The 15,973-nt window shown below is 51.7% G+C and overlaps 3 protein-coding genes and 1 long non-coding RNA gene across 9 annotated transcripts in view; 2 read left to right on the top strand and 2 right to left on the bottom strand.

Annotated features, from left to right (window-relative positions):
• Positions 1-237: 237 nt before the first annotated feature.
• msl2b (MSL complex subunit 2b) lies at positions 238-5,331 on the bottom strand. Its single transcript, XM_078096362.1, has 3 exons — positions 4,080-5,331; positions 1,647-2,935; positions 238-1,283 (listed from the first exon to the last, which is right to left on the bottom strand). Exons 1-3 carry the CDS (start codon positions 4,219-4,221, stop codon positions 984-986), a joined length of 1,731 nt encoding a protein of 576 aa, XP_077952488.1. The 5' UTR covers positions 4,222-5,331; the 3' UTR covers positions 238-983.
• Positions 5,332-6,758: 1,427 nt separating this feature from the next.
• On the top strand, positions 6,759-7,883 carry LOC144390135 (uncharacterized). Its single transcript, XR_013454203.1, has 4 exons — positions 6,759-6,876; positions 7,223-7,337; positions 7,476-7,545; positions 7,739-7,883. It is a non-coding gene; the product is annotated as an uncharacterized LOC144390135 (long non-coding RNA).
• A 5,776-nt stretch (positions 7,884-13,659) lies between these two features.
• On the top strand, positions 13,660-15,053 carry LOC144390133 (uncharacterized). Its single transcript, XM_078096333.1, has 4 exons — positions 13,660-13,875; positions 13,967-14,075; positions 14,260-14,334; positions 14,408-15,053. The coding sequence occupies exons 1-4, from the start codon at positions 13,785-13,787 to the stop codon at positions 14,817-14,819; spliced, it is 687 nt and encodes a 228-aa protein (XP_077952459.1). The 5' UTR covers positions 13,660-13,784; the 3' UTR covers positions 14,820-15,053.
• Positions 15,008-15,973, bottom strand: part of LOC120813533 (vasoactive intestinal polypeptide receptor 2-like) — a 10,429-nt gene continuing 9,463 nt past the window's right edge. For 4 of the 6 annotated variants that reach the window (XM_078096329.1, XM_078096327.1, XM_078096328.1 and 1 more), the window contains 2 exons: positions 15,878-15,919; positions 15,008-15,804 (listed from right to left, as the gene is read on the bottom strand). In XM_078096329.1, the coding sequence (XP_077952455.1) occupies positions 15,637-15,804; positions 15,878-15,919 (210 nt within the window). In that variant the 3' untranslated portion in view covers positions 15,008-15,636. Of the gene's footprint in view, positions 15,920-15,973 lie in introns of all 6 variants that reach the window. The other 2 variants (XM_078096331.1, XM_078096330.1) reach the window with 2 other exon arrangements.

Genomic DNA, 15,973 nt, shown 5'->3' with positions numbered 1-15,973 from the left:
TGAACGCAGCATTTGTGTAAATACACATCTGTTTAATCTGGTTTGAATGAATAGAACTCCTGTCAGCTGACAGACATCTGAAAACAAACAACTGCTCTTTAATCAGGTTTTCGTCCCAAAGACGGATGGATTTTGTAAAAGACATTAAGACCACGTGGACTCTCGTGGTCTCACAACGCTGCCCCCGGTGTCCATCTGTGGAACTGACCTCTGCAAAGAACCACACACACGGCGCCGTTAAGTTTTTCATTTTTCTTTTTTGTGGAAATATGTTAGTTATATTACAGGTATTTAAATGCCCCGAGGGAGAACACAATAAAAATAAACGCTTGAGACCAGAAACTATCCGGATCAGACCGACGACTCGAAGAAAAAACCTGCGTCGAAAACGACCAATAAATACTGCAAATGTTAATGACTCGTTAAAAAAACAAAAACCATGACAATACAAACAAGAGAGGGAGCGATCAGCATGTGTGTAGCTTCCATGAGGGGGGGGGGGGTCAACCAGGGTCTCAACCACGCATCCATCACGATGATCCGTTGACTGAAACTCACGTCGGGCTGATCATCATTTAAGGGATTGTTGAGCAGAGAGAACCAGCTACCATCTACCTGTGTGAAGCCCCCCCCCCCCCTCCCAGTCCCCCGTGAGTCGATTAATGTAACTTATAAAATATAGAATCAATAGTCCTCCGATACGTGCGTGTACAAAAAGCTTTCATATAAATTACACCAGTCTTTGATGATGAGGAGGATGAAGGTGTCTCTGCTCCTGCAAACCAAACTCTTCCCTTCTCACATACACACTCTCATGCACGCACACACACACACACACACACACACACACACACACACACACAGTAGCTACACAACATGCTCTGCAAATGAGACTCCAGGACCCGCCCCCCCCCCCCAAACGTTCCTCGCTCTCCTTCTGGATGCACGACCTCAAGTCCTCGCAGTCACCAGGGGGCGGGACCTCAGCAGTCGAACCGCATCTCCAGCGAGTCGTCGAAGCCCCTGCTGTCGTGCCCCGCCCCCGACAGGAAGGCGGCCGTGACAGGCGCCCCCGTCGCCGTGGTGACGTTGAGCAGCCCGCTGCCGGGGGAGCTGGAGGCCGGGTTACGGAGGGCGGCGGCGGCGATACTGGTGAGGTTGATGCCCAGCGTGAGGCGGGTCTGTTCCAGAGCCTTCTCCGGCACGGCGAAGGCCTCCAGCTTCTTCTCGCCGTTGGCCATGTAGGAGTTCTGGCAGCCGCGGCAGATGCAGTCCAGACACGCCTGAGGATCAAGAACATGATGAGGTCATCAATAACAGCATAACAAAGGTCAAGAAGGAACGGTGACCCCGCTCAACCCCAAAGCCATCCATTAAATGATGGATAAAAATACGCCATTATCCTCAAGATTACCATCTTTCCGAGGGTACCTGAACGCATCACGAGTTCCAAAAAGAAGCTTACATATTTATATTTCATCAAAAGAAAAATGAAAAACATTTATTGAGTAACAATAACATCCCTCGTGTTCAGATGAAGCAGATGAAGACCTCCAGTGAGCCAATTATGATGATTAACCAGAAGACATTTTTGGTCTCCTGTACATCAAGTAGGAGGTTTGGTCCCGAGGGTTAGAAACACTGACCTTGCGGTTGGAGTAGCAGGGGCAGCGCTGCCCCCTGCAGGTCAACACCGAGGGGTTCTGCGTGGCTCGCCCGCACTTGCAGCCCTTTTTCTCCACGGGCTTTTTGTACAGTGGCTTCGAGGGGCTGGGCGGGTGCATCAGCGGGTGGGGGTGTGCGTGGGGGGGCATTCTGTCTCGGGGTTGCGTGCGGGGCTTGGGGGTCCCTTGCCGGGCCTTGGTGTAGGCCTTCTTGGGGGCCCCGTGGTGCTCCACTGTCTTTTTCAGCGCTTTGTTGGAGACCAGCACGGTCTTTCCCACCTTGGGGGGGCCCCCGTTGGGCACCGGGGCCGGGTGGGGGTGGGGGTGGGGGCGGGCCGTGGCAGCGGGGAACTTGGGCTCCTGCTCGGTGGGGGCTCCGGGGTTCGGGTGGTGGGGGGAGCTGTTGGCAGCGAGGGGAGGCCCCTGCAGGAGGGTGGAGATGGGGAGGGGCTGCAGCTTCTCACTGTCGCTTTCGGAGCGGGAGCGCTTGCGGTGGTAGCGAGGGGGGGCGTGGGGGACGACCGTGGAGGGCTGAGGGGGAGGCTGCGGCGAGGGCTGCGGGTGAGGTTGGAGGGGGCGAGGGCTGTTCCCTCGGGGGAGGGAGGCGAAGAGGGGGGAGTCAGGGGGAAAGTGAGGTCCGTTGAGCTGGGGGGTCGAATCGGGGTCGGCGCCCGTCTCCAGAGTCCTGAGCACCTCCTCCACGCTCAACAACAACGCCCCCCCGCCGTGTTTCAAGTCGTCCCCGAAAGAAGCAATGTCGCAAAGCCCCGCCTCCCCCGGCCCCCTGACGCTCACACACTGCGGGATCTCCTCTGAAAAGCTCTCCTGCTCGGCCACGCCCCCGCCCGTCTCCACGGCGACGCGCTGCAGAGCGTCCGGGCCGGCCAGGCCGTTACAGCCGTGCAGCCCGTTCACGCCGACGGGGCTCGGCGGCTCCGCCTTCAGGTCCTTGGCCGCCGCGTCCTCGCCGTCCGCGGCCCCCGGCTCGCTCTCGGCCAACGAGAGGCCCTCGTTGAGGACGGCCCGGAGCTCCGGCGAGTGTCCGGCGGCGCTGGCTATGTGCGGGGCGAGCGGCGACTGCGTGATGTAGAGACACAGCTTCCTGTAGCAGTGGACCAGCAGGGAGAGCTGCCGGTTCTCCTCGAAGCGGGAATAGTCCTTGCACCAGCTGCAGGACGGCTTCAGCTGCATCCTCTGACCCTTACAGCCCCGACACACGTAGTGCTGGCATGACGAGTCGGTGGGGGCGATGGGGTCCCGCAGCAGGTTACCTGGAGGCGAGGAATGATTCGTTTTAGGAAACAGACAAAGGCTACACACACACACCTGGAGTGTCATCGAACCTCAGGATGCGCGACACGCTGTCAGCGCAGATCGACAACATTAAAGGATTTACAAACTTCCTCCTTTGATCGGAGCGGTGTTTAGTAAACCACAGCGTTGCCTGGCAACGTGCCGGGCTGGATGACAACCGCTCTTTGAGATGAGCTTCCTTGGCAACGCCGCTCACTAGGGAGTGCAGCTGCAGATTGGGGGGTGCTGGTCCATTCATGAGCATCAAAAGAAAGACATCTACATTTAACGCGACGTGATGAGAGCTTCTGTGTTGATATCAGCACAGCGGACGTGCTAATAAACAGGAGCCCCCCCCCCTTCACCTCAGGAGGTGGTGTTCCCCGTGCATCCACCCGCTACAGCTGAGGGGGGGGGCAAAGACAACCAGTTACACACATCAACACTGTGAGGTTCGCCTTCATCACCTGCCCCCCGTGTGTGTGTGTGTGTGTGGCAGGACTGTTATTCGACCACACGACGCACCCGATGCGGCCCCACGGCACGCAGAGGGGGGTGTGTCACGCTGAGAGCCACGATGCGTTCACGGCGCTGCGGAAACCGTAGCCTTTTCCAGACACCGCGGCGAAAGTAGTAAATCATACAGATATTTAATTTAGTAGGAGTATTACTCGCAGTATATACAACTAATATATATATATATATATATATATACACACACACATTATTTCGTTACGCTTGTCTGCTTCTATTAAAGCGTACGTTAACATGTACATTTAACAGTACATGGTTTTCCTATATCACCCTTGAGCCATTATTTTAACATAACGTTATATTAAATGTTAAACATGTATTTAAAACGAATTTATGCAAATCACAATACACCCTAACTCGACCGAATGTAAGTGCGAGTCCCTCATTTCCCGGTGCAGGCACCTGTTTACTTCCCGGTAGTAGAGGCGATATAAATATTTCCAACTGTACGTGAAAGCGGCATCATTGAAAGCTTCGCTCCCACTGCAAGCACAGCTGACCACAACGAGCCCCTCGCGAACACCGGCTCTCTACACGTGTGTTCCAGCACAACCACATAAAAATACACAAACACACACACACACTCACCGCAGACCAGGCAGGACACGGACTGGCGGAAAAACGGCAGCAGCTTGCAGAGCTCCGCGAGGGCCCGGGGGTCTCGGGGGTCGCACTGCAGCACCGAGCGGCTCGCGGACACGTAGAGAGAGGTCGCATTCACCGGGTTCATCTCCGCTGCCTGTACCGGGGGCTCCAAATTCGGGGGTTTCCAGTCGGGTTAAGATGTACTAATACGTTAAAAAAAACCACGCTAATTCAGTGTTTTTCTCAATGGAGTCTGGCATAGATGGAGGTGTAACGGCGTCGGTCCCGGGTCGGTAGATCCAACATGTCAACCAGCTTGCGCCTGGTGCGGTCGGTGTTACTCATCCCCGAATCACATTCAATCCGTCCGTCGGTACCTGCGGGTCGGTTCGGCTTGGTTCCATACAATCCTCACTGGGTGGCTGCCCGGCTAGCAGCATCAAAACAGCGGCGTCCGAGACAGAGTGGTCCGGGTTGCAGCGGTCTCCCCCGCGATACTTCCGTAGTCCGCAGCCATCGCTCGTCCCGGTATCACACGGCGGTGTCACGCGGCGCGGGTATCGTCTCCCCGCACCGGGGCTTCCGTGCGTCCCGTCGCGACCGGGCACAGCGGCCCCATCGGGCTCGTTTACGGGTGTTATTGTCCCGCGGAGGGTTTTCACGTCTGCGGATCCGGGGAAACAAAACAGGCCGCAGCGGCTTTAAAATAATCTTGTCGGCAGAGAAACGCGGAAAGCAGCTCGCCGATAAGAACACAAATGAGCGACGGGGAGGTTTAAGTTCCGGAAACACGAACAACGTCAAAGCTCCGCCGCTTCTGCGTGTGTGAATAGAAACAACCCAGCGGAAGCCCCGGGCTCTGGTGACAGCGTTGCCCGCCTTAGACGCACCGGAAAGCCCGCTACAGAAGCAGGCCGCGTCTCCCCCTGCTCGGGATTAGCGGGACGCGCGCATTCGTCGCCGCTCGCCTCGGCGGGAAGACCTGGAGGTTGGCGGAGGCAAAACGACGTCCTGCCGCGGCGTTTGAAAGCCCCCCTGAGTGTCGGCGGACAGCGAACGTGAATTAAATCCCTGTTTGTGTGCCGTGCTATCGTTAGCCGCGCAGTGTCCCTCGGTCCCGCTGCGTTTACACACAAACAAGGGGGCGCTGTTGGCCAGATCTCGCGAGAGCACACGCGAGATAACGCGGCTAATATAAAAGAAACGATGGCATGGACATTTATCATACACACACATTCGCTGTATACAAACAGACGCATGAACATACACTATATATACATACACGTAAACACAAAAACACACATGTACATACAAGTATAAATAAACACACACACACATATATACATGTATATACCTTACATTAATGTAATGTATATACAAACACACCACATAGAAACATCTATTAATGCCCACATGCTTCTTCAAGTCTCCAAGAAGAATAGAAACTCCTCACGTTTTGTCGTTTATACAATATTAAGTGGATTTACTGTTTTATTGTTTCAGTCATTTCTCAGCAAAAATGATGTTTCGGTTTGTTAAATGTGAGAAATGTCTTGATGATGTATAACATTCGATAAATGTCTTTAGGTTTCGGAGAAATTAACAATTGCAGCTTTACAATCAATGAAAATCCACTTTTTGTATTCAATCTGAAGTTGATTAATTCAGACTTTTTATTTTGTAGGAAAGTCTTCAAAACTCCTCTGTGAAATAATCAGGCTCAAAATCTTACTTAAATTCTTTATAATTCATGACAATTTATTTATTATTTTTTTCCCCTGTTTAATAGAAATGTCATTAAAAGCATGTATTTTAACATTTTTGACTTAAAAATGTGATTACGTGTATCCAAATATATAGAATTGTTACCACACAGTCCCAGTGTGTTAATTTGGCACTAATAATTATATTCATATTTTTGTATATGCATTATGATGCCGCTTTCACGCCAATAAAGCAACAATAAATTGAATTGAACAAAATCTAATAAAAGCTTTTGGGGACTTTTCTAATCTCATACCAGCACATTAAGATATGTGAAATATATCAGCGACACCTCTTTAGTGTCTCTGATGCTGTTTCTGATCCCCATGGAAACGCATGAATCACCCACAGTGGACCGTACCTGCCGATGAAGACTGGAGGAAGTGGTTGAACGCTCAGACCTCCTTTAAATAGCTCGTCTGTCTTTGTGAGTGATTCCTGCCTCACGCTGTGACGCTGCTGCAGGTTATTGTGGGACCGGCGGATGTTTAAATATAACCCGTCTGACTTATTGTCAGTTTGAGTGACTTCCCTTCTCGTGCACCTCGGACACGAAGATGTCATGAGAAAACACACAGATTTGTATCTGTGGTTTAATAAAGCTCAAGTCTAGCGTGTTCAATCCAACACGATTAAAACGTATTCATCTTTTAACAGATGAGCTGAGAAGCTTGAGCTTAAAACCAAGTGATGGAAGTTACTGTCAGATGCTTTATGGACCTCGACCTTCTCGCCTGCGCGGCCCGGTCATGTGACGGACGTCATGTGACGGACGTCATGCATGGACGTAACAGGAGGGGAAAGCTCTGCTACCTTCTGAGGTAGTGTGGGAGTCCCCCCCCCCCCCCCCCCCCCCCGCCCCGCGGTGTCCACGCTGCACCATGATTGTTTCCCCCCCGGTTCCTCTTTCTGCCTGCTGGGGTATTTAAAGCTCCCGGCTCCTCGTGTTCATTCATCCTGAAGATGAGGACGAGTATCTCCACCCGCTGCTGCCTCGGCCTGCTCGCCGTCATGATGCTCTTCTCCACGCCACGAGGTAACAGCTCCACCTCATCTCCACCACATCTCCACCACAGCTCCACCACGTCCTCCTCCTCCACGTCGGTTAACGAGTTCTCAGGGTCTGAGGGAACACTGAGACTTATTTGCTGGTTTCAGGTCAAATTAAATTCTCTGTACTCCTTCGTGTACGAGAACGTACTGAATATTTAACTTTTGATCAGACAAAAGAAGAAATTTAAAAATGTCACCGGCTCTGAAAAAGAACTCTGTATTTTGTGACATTGTTGGCATGAAATGTTATGACTTAATGTATTCGTCATGGTTACGTCCCATTGGCCCCTCCCACTCTGCCGACGAGTAAAAGAGCGTTTCCCCCCCAGCGGATTCCTTCGGTCCGAGCATCGCCTGCTGCAGGAGCTTCAGCCCCAGGAGGATCCACGTGGTCCGGGGGTGCTACGAGCAGCGGCCCCGAAGAGGCTGCCAGCACGCCTTCCTGTAAGCACGCCGTCCCCCCGGCAGAGCCAATCAGAGGCCTCCCCCACCGGAGCGCCTCCCGGGGGCCACTGGGACCTTTGCACAGTCGGGATCTCGATCGAGGTGGTGAAAACGTTGTTTTCCTGTGTCCGTTTCCAGGGTTACCAACAGGAAGGGGCGCTGGTGCGTGAGGCCGGACGCCGCGTGGCTCAGAGAGAAGATGGACACGGTGAGACAGGCAGTGGCTTCATAGGAGGGGACGCTACATCTCACACGCTCTCTGTCTTCGTAATAAAGCACGAATGGACGCTGTTTCCTGACAGGCTGATCCAATCCGATCCAAGATGTTAGTTCGTGCTGTGATGCGTAACGACCTTACTGGGTCCAGTTGAGTAATGGTGCGTTTCCTGTTTCCTCCCCAGGGAAACCTACGCTGCCCCCCCGACCTGTCCTTCTAGCCCCGGAGACCGCCGAGACAAAACCTTGACTTATTTATTACTTTTTCATATCTGCCTTTCTGAAATCTAACTTATTTTTTGTATCAAATAAACAGTTTCAACGACCAAATTGTGTGTCGTTATTGTTGAAAATCTGAAACGGGTTTAAAAAGCAAATTGTGCCAAACAGGAATCCTCCTTTTTAATAAGTTGTGTGCAGAGAGGATTTGAGCTCCCTGACCTGAGGGACGGCCGTCCGTTCCGGGGGAGCGCCGCTTGTTCCTCAGCGTGACGCTGCAGCTCAGAGGGAACAGCGGTTAGAAGGTGAGACGCTCCGGGAGGACGCGCTCTCCTCCGGGTCAGAAGCTCCTCGGCCCAGAGGTTTGCTTTAGTCAGAGCGTACTAGTGTCCTCAGCAGGAGGACACATGTCTTTTGATGAATAAATAAAGGTATTTAAACATAATTCAATCATAATTAGGGTCAATTTGATGCAGCCGACACAACGTTTGAATAATTTCAGTCCCTGTGGGACGTAGTGGAGTATAAAGTACCACGTGTCCCTGTGGGACGTGTTGGGTGGTCACGGATGTCTCTACCTGTAGGATCAGGACCCTCAGAGGTGAGACCTTCTGTGAGGAACCATCTGCTCAACAGCCTGAGGACCTGAGGACCTCAGTGAGATGAAACGTTGACTTTGTTCCTAACGAGAGCAATGAGAAGGTGATCATGATGTCATCACAGGAGACGCAGGGAAGGAGGTGAAGAGCGAATGAAGACAACAAATTATTATTCATCACAACATGAAATGAATGAGAAGTAAAACTAAAATAGCAGACCAGTTTGTCTCCCAGCATGCATCACTTCAAATGAGGCTGCAGGTTGTCTTTTCCCCACTCGATGGCGACAGTGAGACAAACTGACCTGAGATCAGGTCGACGGGACCTGCAGCCGGAGGAGGAGGAGGACGTGGTGGAGGAGGAGGAGGACGTGGAGGACGTGGTGGAGGAGGAGGATGTGGAGAAGGAGGACGTGGAGGAGGAGGAGGAGGACGTGGAGGATGTGGAGGAGGACGTGGAGGAGGATGTGGAGGACGTGGAGGACGTGGAGGAGGACGTGGAGGACGTGGAGGAGGAGAAGGAGGAGGAGGAGGAGGAGGACGTGGAGGACGTGGAGGAGGAGGACGTGGAGGACGTGGAGGAGGAGGAGGACGTGGAGGAGGAGGTGGAGGAGGACATGGAGGAGGAGGACATGGAGGAGGACGTGGAGGAGAAGGAGGACATGGAGGAGGAGGACGTGGAGGAGGAGGAAGAGGAGGACGTGGAGTCATATGACTCGTCTTCTGCGATCCTCATTTCCAAACACCATCAGTACAGAGAGTAATGTGAAAATTTAACAAATAATTTACTTAAAATACAAAAATCAGTTGCGTAACATCAGTGAATGAAGACGTGTTGCTGTGAGATCCATATTTAATATCTTGTAGGACTTCCATACGCTTGAAGGACTCCGGTCCCACAATGATTCATACAAGTTATTGATGAGGTCCTGGAGCACCTTGATCTTCTCCGCCCTGAGGAACTTTGGTGTAGAGATGGAAGTGTGCGATGGAGCACCATCCTGCTGCAAAACTGGACCCCTTTAGTGGTTGGGAATGTAAGAGGTAGCTGATACTTCTTGATGTTTTCTTCCACCCTGTAAATCTCTTGCACACTCCCGTACTGGATGCAACCGCAGACCACCAAACCAATCCAGTAGGTCTCCTGCAATACTTGTTGCCTTTTGTTTAGTGCTGGTTTCTGGGCACTGATTCGACCACGGAGGCCATTTCCAGACAGAATTCTACAAAGTGTCCTGGTGGACACGGGGACTTGAGGGGACCAGGCCTGGTGGAAACATCTCCAGTCTCTTCAAAGCTTTCTCTCACTCTTTGTACTTGACGCTGAGACACATTGAAGGTTTCAGCCACCTCGGCTGTGGATCTGGTCTTCAGCCCCGTGATGATCAGCGCTTCGGTCTCGGGGTGAATCTTAGGCATGTTGTCGGAGGTCAAGTTGCAGTTGACGTGAAGGTCTGGTGTGCTGATCTAATCGATTGATTAGGATTGGGTGCATCACATGACCAGACTTTTGTCTTTGCATGAACTGAGTCGGCGAGCTTCACCAAGCTGTGAAGGTCAGAACGCTTTTCAGCAATAATGTTTCGTTTGGCACCAAAACATTATTTCAAAAGCTGTTGGGATTTAAATGAGTCATTTCTTGTAAAAAAGGATTACAAATATATTTGAGGAGCACTTAAGATAAACTTGTACCCAAGCGAAAAGACTTTTGTCAGGGACTTTATCTAAATCTAAACATACATGAATATGTGATAAATATACATACATATCAAATAAATACATAAATATATACGGAACATGTGTAATGTCACACATAACTATAAATATAGTTTCAGTACAACGTCTAACCTAAACCACTTCCACAAAGTTAAGTGGAAAGTCCCTCAACACGTCTGTTTCCATGGCAACTGTCCGCCAGCTGAGTCGAGAAGAAGAACGCTGAGCGTTTTCGAAGGAAGTAGAGGTCATTTCCAAATAAGCCACATCCAGGAGACACCAGAGCGCCATGTCATCACATCCGCGGCACGACAAGAGCCTCCGTGTGTCACATGACCCCCCCGTCTCATGTGCACCACCACTTCTGCTTTTAAGAGGATGCCGGAGGAGCACAGGAAGCAGTCGAGTCCTTCCCCGGCCCGTGGAAACCATGAGGCGGCACATTTTCCAGATGAGGAGGGTCACATGGTGCCAACAGGTCCAATGACACGGGCTCATGTTTCATGGACCCCCCCGACTCGCATTGATGCATTCCTTCGTGTCCAGATGGGGGGAAGGTGGGACGAGGTGAAAGAATCCCGGCAAACACCTTCTTCCTCCTGAGCAGAACTCTCAGAGAGCAGAAAATAACCCAAAAGCCGGCGTGTTGCAACATGGGAACGAGCCGCCGGAGGAAGTCGGCCGCGTTTCATCTGAAACGCAAACTGAAAGCAGAGCTTCAGGCTTTGAGTTCATACACTCTCAGAGCTTTGAGTCGTCCCTTTGTCCTCCTCGTTGGACACAAGCATGTCCAAAACATTTGTCAAAAGATGGAAATGATTTCACACTAAAGATGTTTGCAGCATGTCCACAGGAGGCGGGACTAAACAGGATCACATGACAACCAAACTCAGGAGATGAACATCATCTTGATTATTCAGCGATGGGAGCTTGAAGACAGCTTACATACAACTTGTCTGAAGAGCACCAACACCGAGAAACCCAACAGGTCACATGATCCCCACATGATCCCCAACCAGATCCCCAACCCGATCCCCACATGATCCCCAACCCGATCCCCACATAATCCCCAACCCGATCCCCACATGATCCCCAACCCGATCCCCAACCCGATCCCCACATGATCCCCAACCCGATCCCCACATGATCCCCAACCCGATCCCCACATAATCCCCAACCCGATCCCCACATAATCCCCAACCCGATCCCCACATAATCCCCAACCCGATCCCCACATGATCCCCAACCCGATCCCCACATAATCCCCAACCCGATCCCCACATAATCCCCAACCCGATCCCCACATGATCCCCAACCCGATCCCCACATGATCCCCACATGATCCCCAACCCGATCCCCAACCCGATCCCCACATGATCCCCAACCCGATCCCCACATGATCCCCAACCCGATCCCCACATAATCCCCAACCCGATCCCCACATAATCCCCAACCCGATCCCCACATGATCCCCAACCCGATCCCCACATAATCCCCAACCCGATCCCCACATGATCCCCAACCCGATCCCCAACCCGATCCCCACATGATCCCCAACCCGATCCCCACATGATCCCCAACCCGATCCCCACATGATCCCCAACCCGATCCCCACATAATCCCCAACCCGATCCCCACATAATCCCCAACCCGATCCCCACATGATCCCCAACCCGATCCCCACATAATCCCCAACCCGATCCCCACATAATCCCCAACCCGATCCCCACATGATCCCCAACCCGATCCCCACATGATCCCCACATGATCCCCAACCCGATCCCCAACCCGATCCCCACATGATCCCCAACCCGATCCCCACATGATCCCCAACCCGATCCCCACATAATCCCCAACCCGATCCCCACATAATCCCCAACCCGATCCCCACATGATCCCCAACCCGATCCCCACATGATCCCCAACCCGATCCCCACATGATCCCCAACCCGATCCCCACATAATCCCCAACCCGATCCCCACATAATCCCCAACCCGATCCCCACATGATCCCCAACCCGATCCCCACATGATCCCCAACCCGATCCCCACATGATCCCCAACCCGATCCCCACATGATCCCCAACCCGATCCCCACATAATCCCCAACCCGATCCCCACATAATCCCCAACCCGATCCCCACATGATCCCCAACCCGATCCCCACATAATCCCCAACCCGATCCCCACATAATCCCCAACCCGATCCCCACATGATCCCCAACCCGATCCCCACATGATCCCCAACTCGATCCCCGCAACAAAGGACCGATCGGACACCAAGTTCAACGAAACTCGAGGAAACACAGAAGTAATCAACAGTTAGTTAGCTTAGCATGTGTTGCTCTTTTTGTTTTGATGTTTACTGTGTAGTTTAACGGGAGATTGTGTATGTTTATGAGCCGCTATCGTCCCTCACTGTCCCCTTGCAGCGTGGTGCCCCACTATTTATTTATTCCGTGAATTATCTGATTTTTAATGATTCTGTTGATGTCAATGATTTAACACATTGTCCCGACGCGGCGCCCAACATAACGGTCGGGAACGCGGATTTATTTCTGTGTGCATTCATGTCAGAAGTGGAGGCGTCACCTTCTATTCATCATTCGTAACACACGACCAGTCGTCAAATCAGATGCTGAACGTCCGTATTAAATGAAACGCTTTGTAATCGTTTCTATTCTCATGGTGAATAAACAGTTTCTCACAAGTGATTCAATAAAGTAACAGACAGCAGCAAACTGTGACTCACTGCAGGAATCAGGAGCATTTATTGCCAAGTATGTTAGACATGCTAGGAATTTGAGACACAAATACACAACGTTGTACAAGCCTTTGTGACCGCACACTGAAGCAAGACATGACAGCTGACTTCCTCAGAATGACTCCTTCTCCAGTCACGGACCCTTCCAGTGGAGGCAGAACGAGGCCGACTTACAGTAACTTGAACCCTCGTTGGGCTGAGGAAGACCTCCTGATGGATCTTCATCTTTCCTACGAAACAAACCTCAGAAACATTCGACTTAGAATTGTTTGTCACAAATAAACCTGTTTACTTCAAACACCTTGTGTGGAAAACATTCCTTCTGGTCTCCTCGGTGGAGCTCTGATGCCACGATTCATTCATCTGAGACCTGCAGTCATGTGACCTCAGCTCTCTCCTGCAGCCTCCTCTTCTTCTTGAAACACGTCGCCGGGCAGTTCCTGCAGGAACGGTAACGACAGAGAGCGTGATCGTCCTCTCTGCTACGAAGGAACTTAAATAAAGCCCAACATTTGTTAAGGCTTTACTAGATGATGCGACTCGCCGCTTCAGGGTTTGACCTTTGACCTGTGAGGGACTCCTGACGCCCCCACGCAGTCACACCGTCGGAAAAGAAAGAGAAAATAGATTCTCTTTCCAAAAAATCATTATGATGAAAGTTGTTCCTGTTGGTCAGACGTCACTTCCTGGAAAAAACCCCAGCAGCCCCCAGCAGCCACCCCCCCTCCCCCCCGAGGAACGTCAGCGGGTAATTTCTCCCAGTGAGAGGGCAGTTAACAGAAAGGAGAAGTAAGATGACGAGACCGCTTCCTCTTTCTCAGGCCTTTAAGTATGTGGCGTCTCCAGACGTCTCCACCAGTTCAGTCCTCGCGCAGCTCGCCTCAACGCCACCGACGCCCATCAGAAGACTCAGAAGACCGCCAAGAGTGGAAGCATGACGAGTGGAAGCATGACGAGTGGAAGCATGAGGAGGAGCGCGCTGGTCACCATCGTCCTGGTGACCATGTTCCAATCTGGATCTGCAGGTAACGTGAAGATGGATTAGTTGCTCCTGAGAGGCCGTGGGTGGCGTTGTGCACGGCCCCGTGTGACCTGTGAACCTCTGTGTGCGTTTAGCAGAGAAGCTGTCGTCGTGCTGCGAGTCGGTGGGCAAAGACCCGATCACGGCTCCCATCCTGAGCTTCATGGTGCAGGCACCCAAGCCGCCCTGCGTCAAGGCCGTCATGTGAGTAACCCGTCTAAAGATTAGTAATAACACACAAGGTCCTGACTGCGTCAAATCACAGTATCACCGCCCAGTAGTTTGATCATTAACTCTTCTACATTTATAAATGTTATATCTGCATGAACACAAGAGCAGCTGTAAGCCGATTGTGTCCTAACGTTGTATTTCTTTCTCCTCCCTGCAGCTTTCAGACGGAGCAGGGGCTTTTCTGCAGCCCCCTGAAGGCTGCCTGGGTCCACAAGAAGATCCAGGACTTCAGGTGAGTTCTTCTCTCTGCGTTCGCTCCGACGACGCGTCCCACCGAGACTGAAACCTGCTTCTGTCACTCACAGGGAAGCAAATGCTCAGAAAGCCACGGTGTCCCCCGTCTCCCTCCTCTCCATCATCACGTCCACCGCCTCCCCCTCCTCCTCTCTCCCCTCCTCCCCCTCCTCCTCCTCTGTCTCCCCCTCCTCCTCTCTCTCCTCCTCCTCCCCTTCTGTCTCCCTCCTCTCCATCATCACGTCCACCGCCTCCCCCTCCTCCTCTCTCCCCTCCTCCCCCTCCTCCTCCTCTGTCTCCCCCTCCTCCTCCTCCCCCTCCTCCTCCTCTCTCTCCTCTTCCTCCCCTTCTGTCTCCCTCCTCTCCATCATCACGTCCACCTCCTCCCCCTCCTCCTCCTCCCCTTCTGTCTCCCCCTCTCTCTCCTCCTCATCCGAGGTGCCTGAAGCTTGGACGAGCATCTTCTCCACCTCCAGCCGATGAAAACAAGAACTGAACTGATGTGAAAAAAACACCATGTTAAATTGTTATTATTTGTATTTAGTTTATTTCTACGAGTGAAATTATTTATTAGTTTAATTTAATAGAGCAGTGCTGAAAGGAGTATCCATGTATTTATTAATACCCAGCTTATTTAAGTGACTGTGTACGACTTAATGAATACAACGAAGAAAATGCATTTATTTATTTGAAAAGTAAATAAAAGTTCACATGAGATTCTGCATCCGGCGTTGATCTTTTTACCTGCATTATACCTGAGTCCTTTTTTAAAAACAAACCAGAAGCTGTGAAGAATTGGATGTTCTACCCATGATGCATCAGGCGTGTGGTTGGAGGTGAAGTGACAGCGAGCTTCATCTCATCATCACAACACCTCACAGAAGAAACATGACCAGAGTGTTTCATGCTGCACTGGTCACAGAGACGTTTCCCTCGGCGATGAAGCTCTTTAGTTTAAGATACTATCATTAGAATATAGATATTATTATTATTAATATTATTAGCCGACCATCTGCAAACACACCACCAGATGTCGCCGTTTAATCCACACTGGTCCTCAGATTCATCTCACATGAAATATTCTGCTTCTTGGACCACCGTTACGAAAATAAAAATAAAAAATTCAAAAAATATGAGTTGGGTTGTTCAGCACAACATTCTGTACATTCTTTAAGGCGTCTTTGTGGTGAAGACGGTCATGACATCATGAGGTCATCAGTCGTGGGGTCTTTGAAGTAAATTCATTAAATGAATCTTCTCAGAAACGTCTGAGCGTCTCCATGACAACGGGCCTCTGCGGTCAGAGCACGCTGGTCTCCGTCTGCGGGACGGCCCGGGAGCTCCTGGCAGAGTGGGCGGAGCTGTCGTTGCCGTTGCGGCTGACGGACATGGCGTGCGTCCGGTAGTCCCGCCCCAGGTAGCGCCGCAGGCACAAGCTCCTCCACGTCCTCCGCAGCTCCGTCTGGACCTTTTGGGCGTTTTTAACGAAGAGGTCAGCGCCGTTTAAAGGGGAGAGATCCGGTCCGAGTGCGCAGACTCACCTCGCTGTTGAGGAAACAGTAGAGGACCGCCACAATAAAACCCTGAAACGCACACACGCACACTCACCGATCAGACACTCACTTCTGTATCTGTGT

The sequence above is a fragment of the Gasterosteus aculeatus genome, chromosome 21 (assembly GCF_964276395.1).
Source record: "Gasterosteus aculeatus chromosome 21, fGasAcu3.hap1.1, whole genome shotgun sequence".
Lineage (NCBI taxonomy): Eukaryota > Metazoa > Chordata > Actinopteri > Perciformes > Gasterosteidae > Gasterosteus > Gasterosteus aculeatus.
Note: the sequence above shows the minus strand (reverse complement) of the source record. Positions and strands in the feature narration are given on the sequence as shown.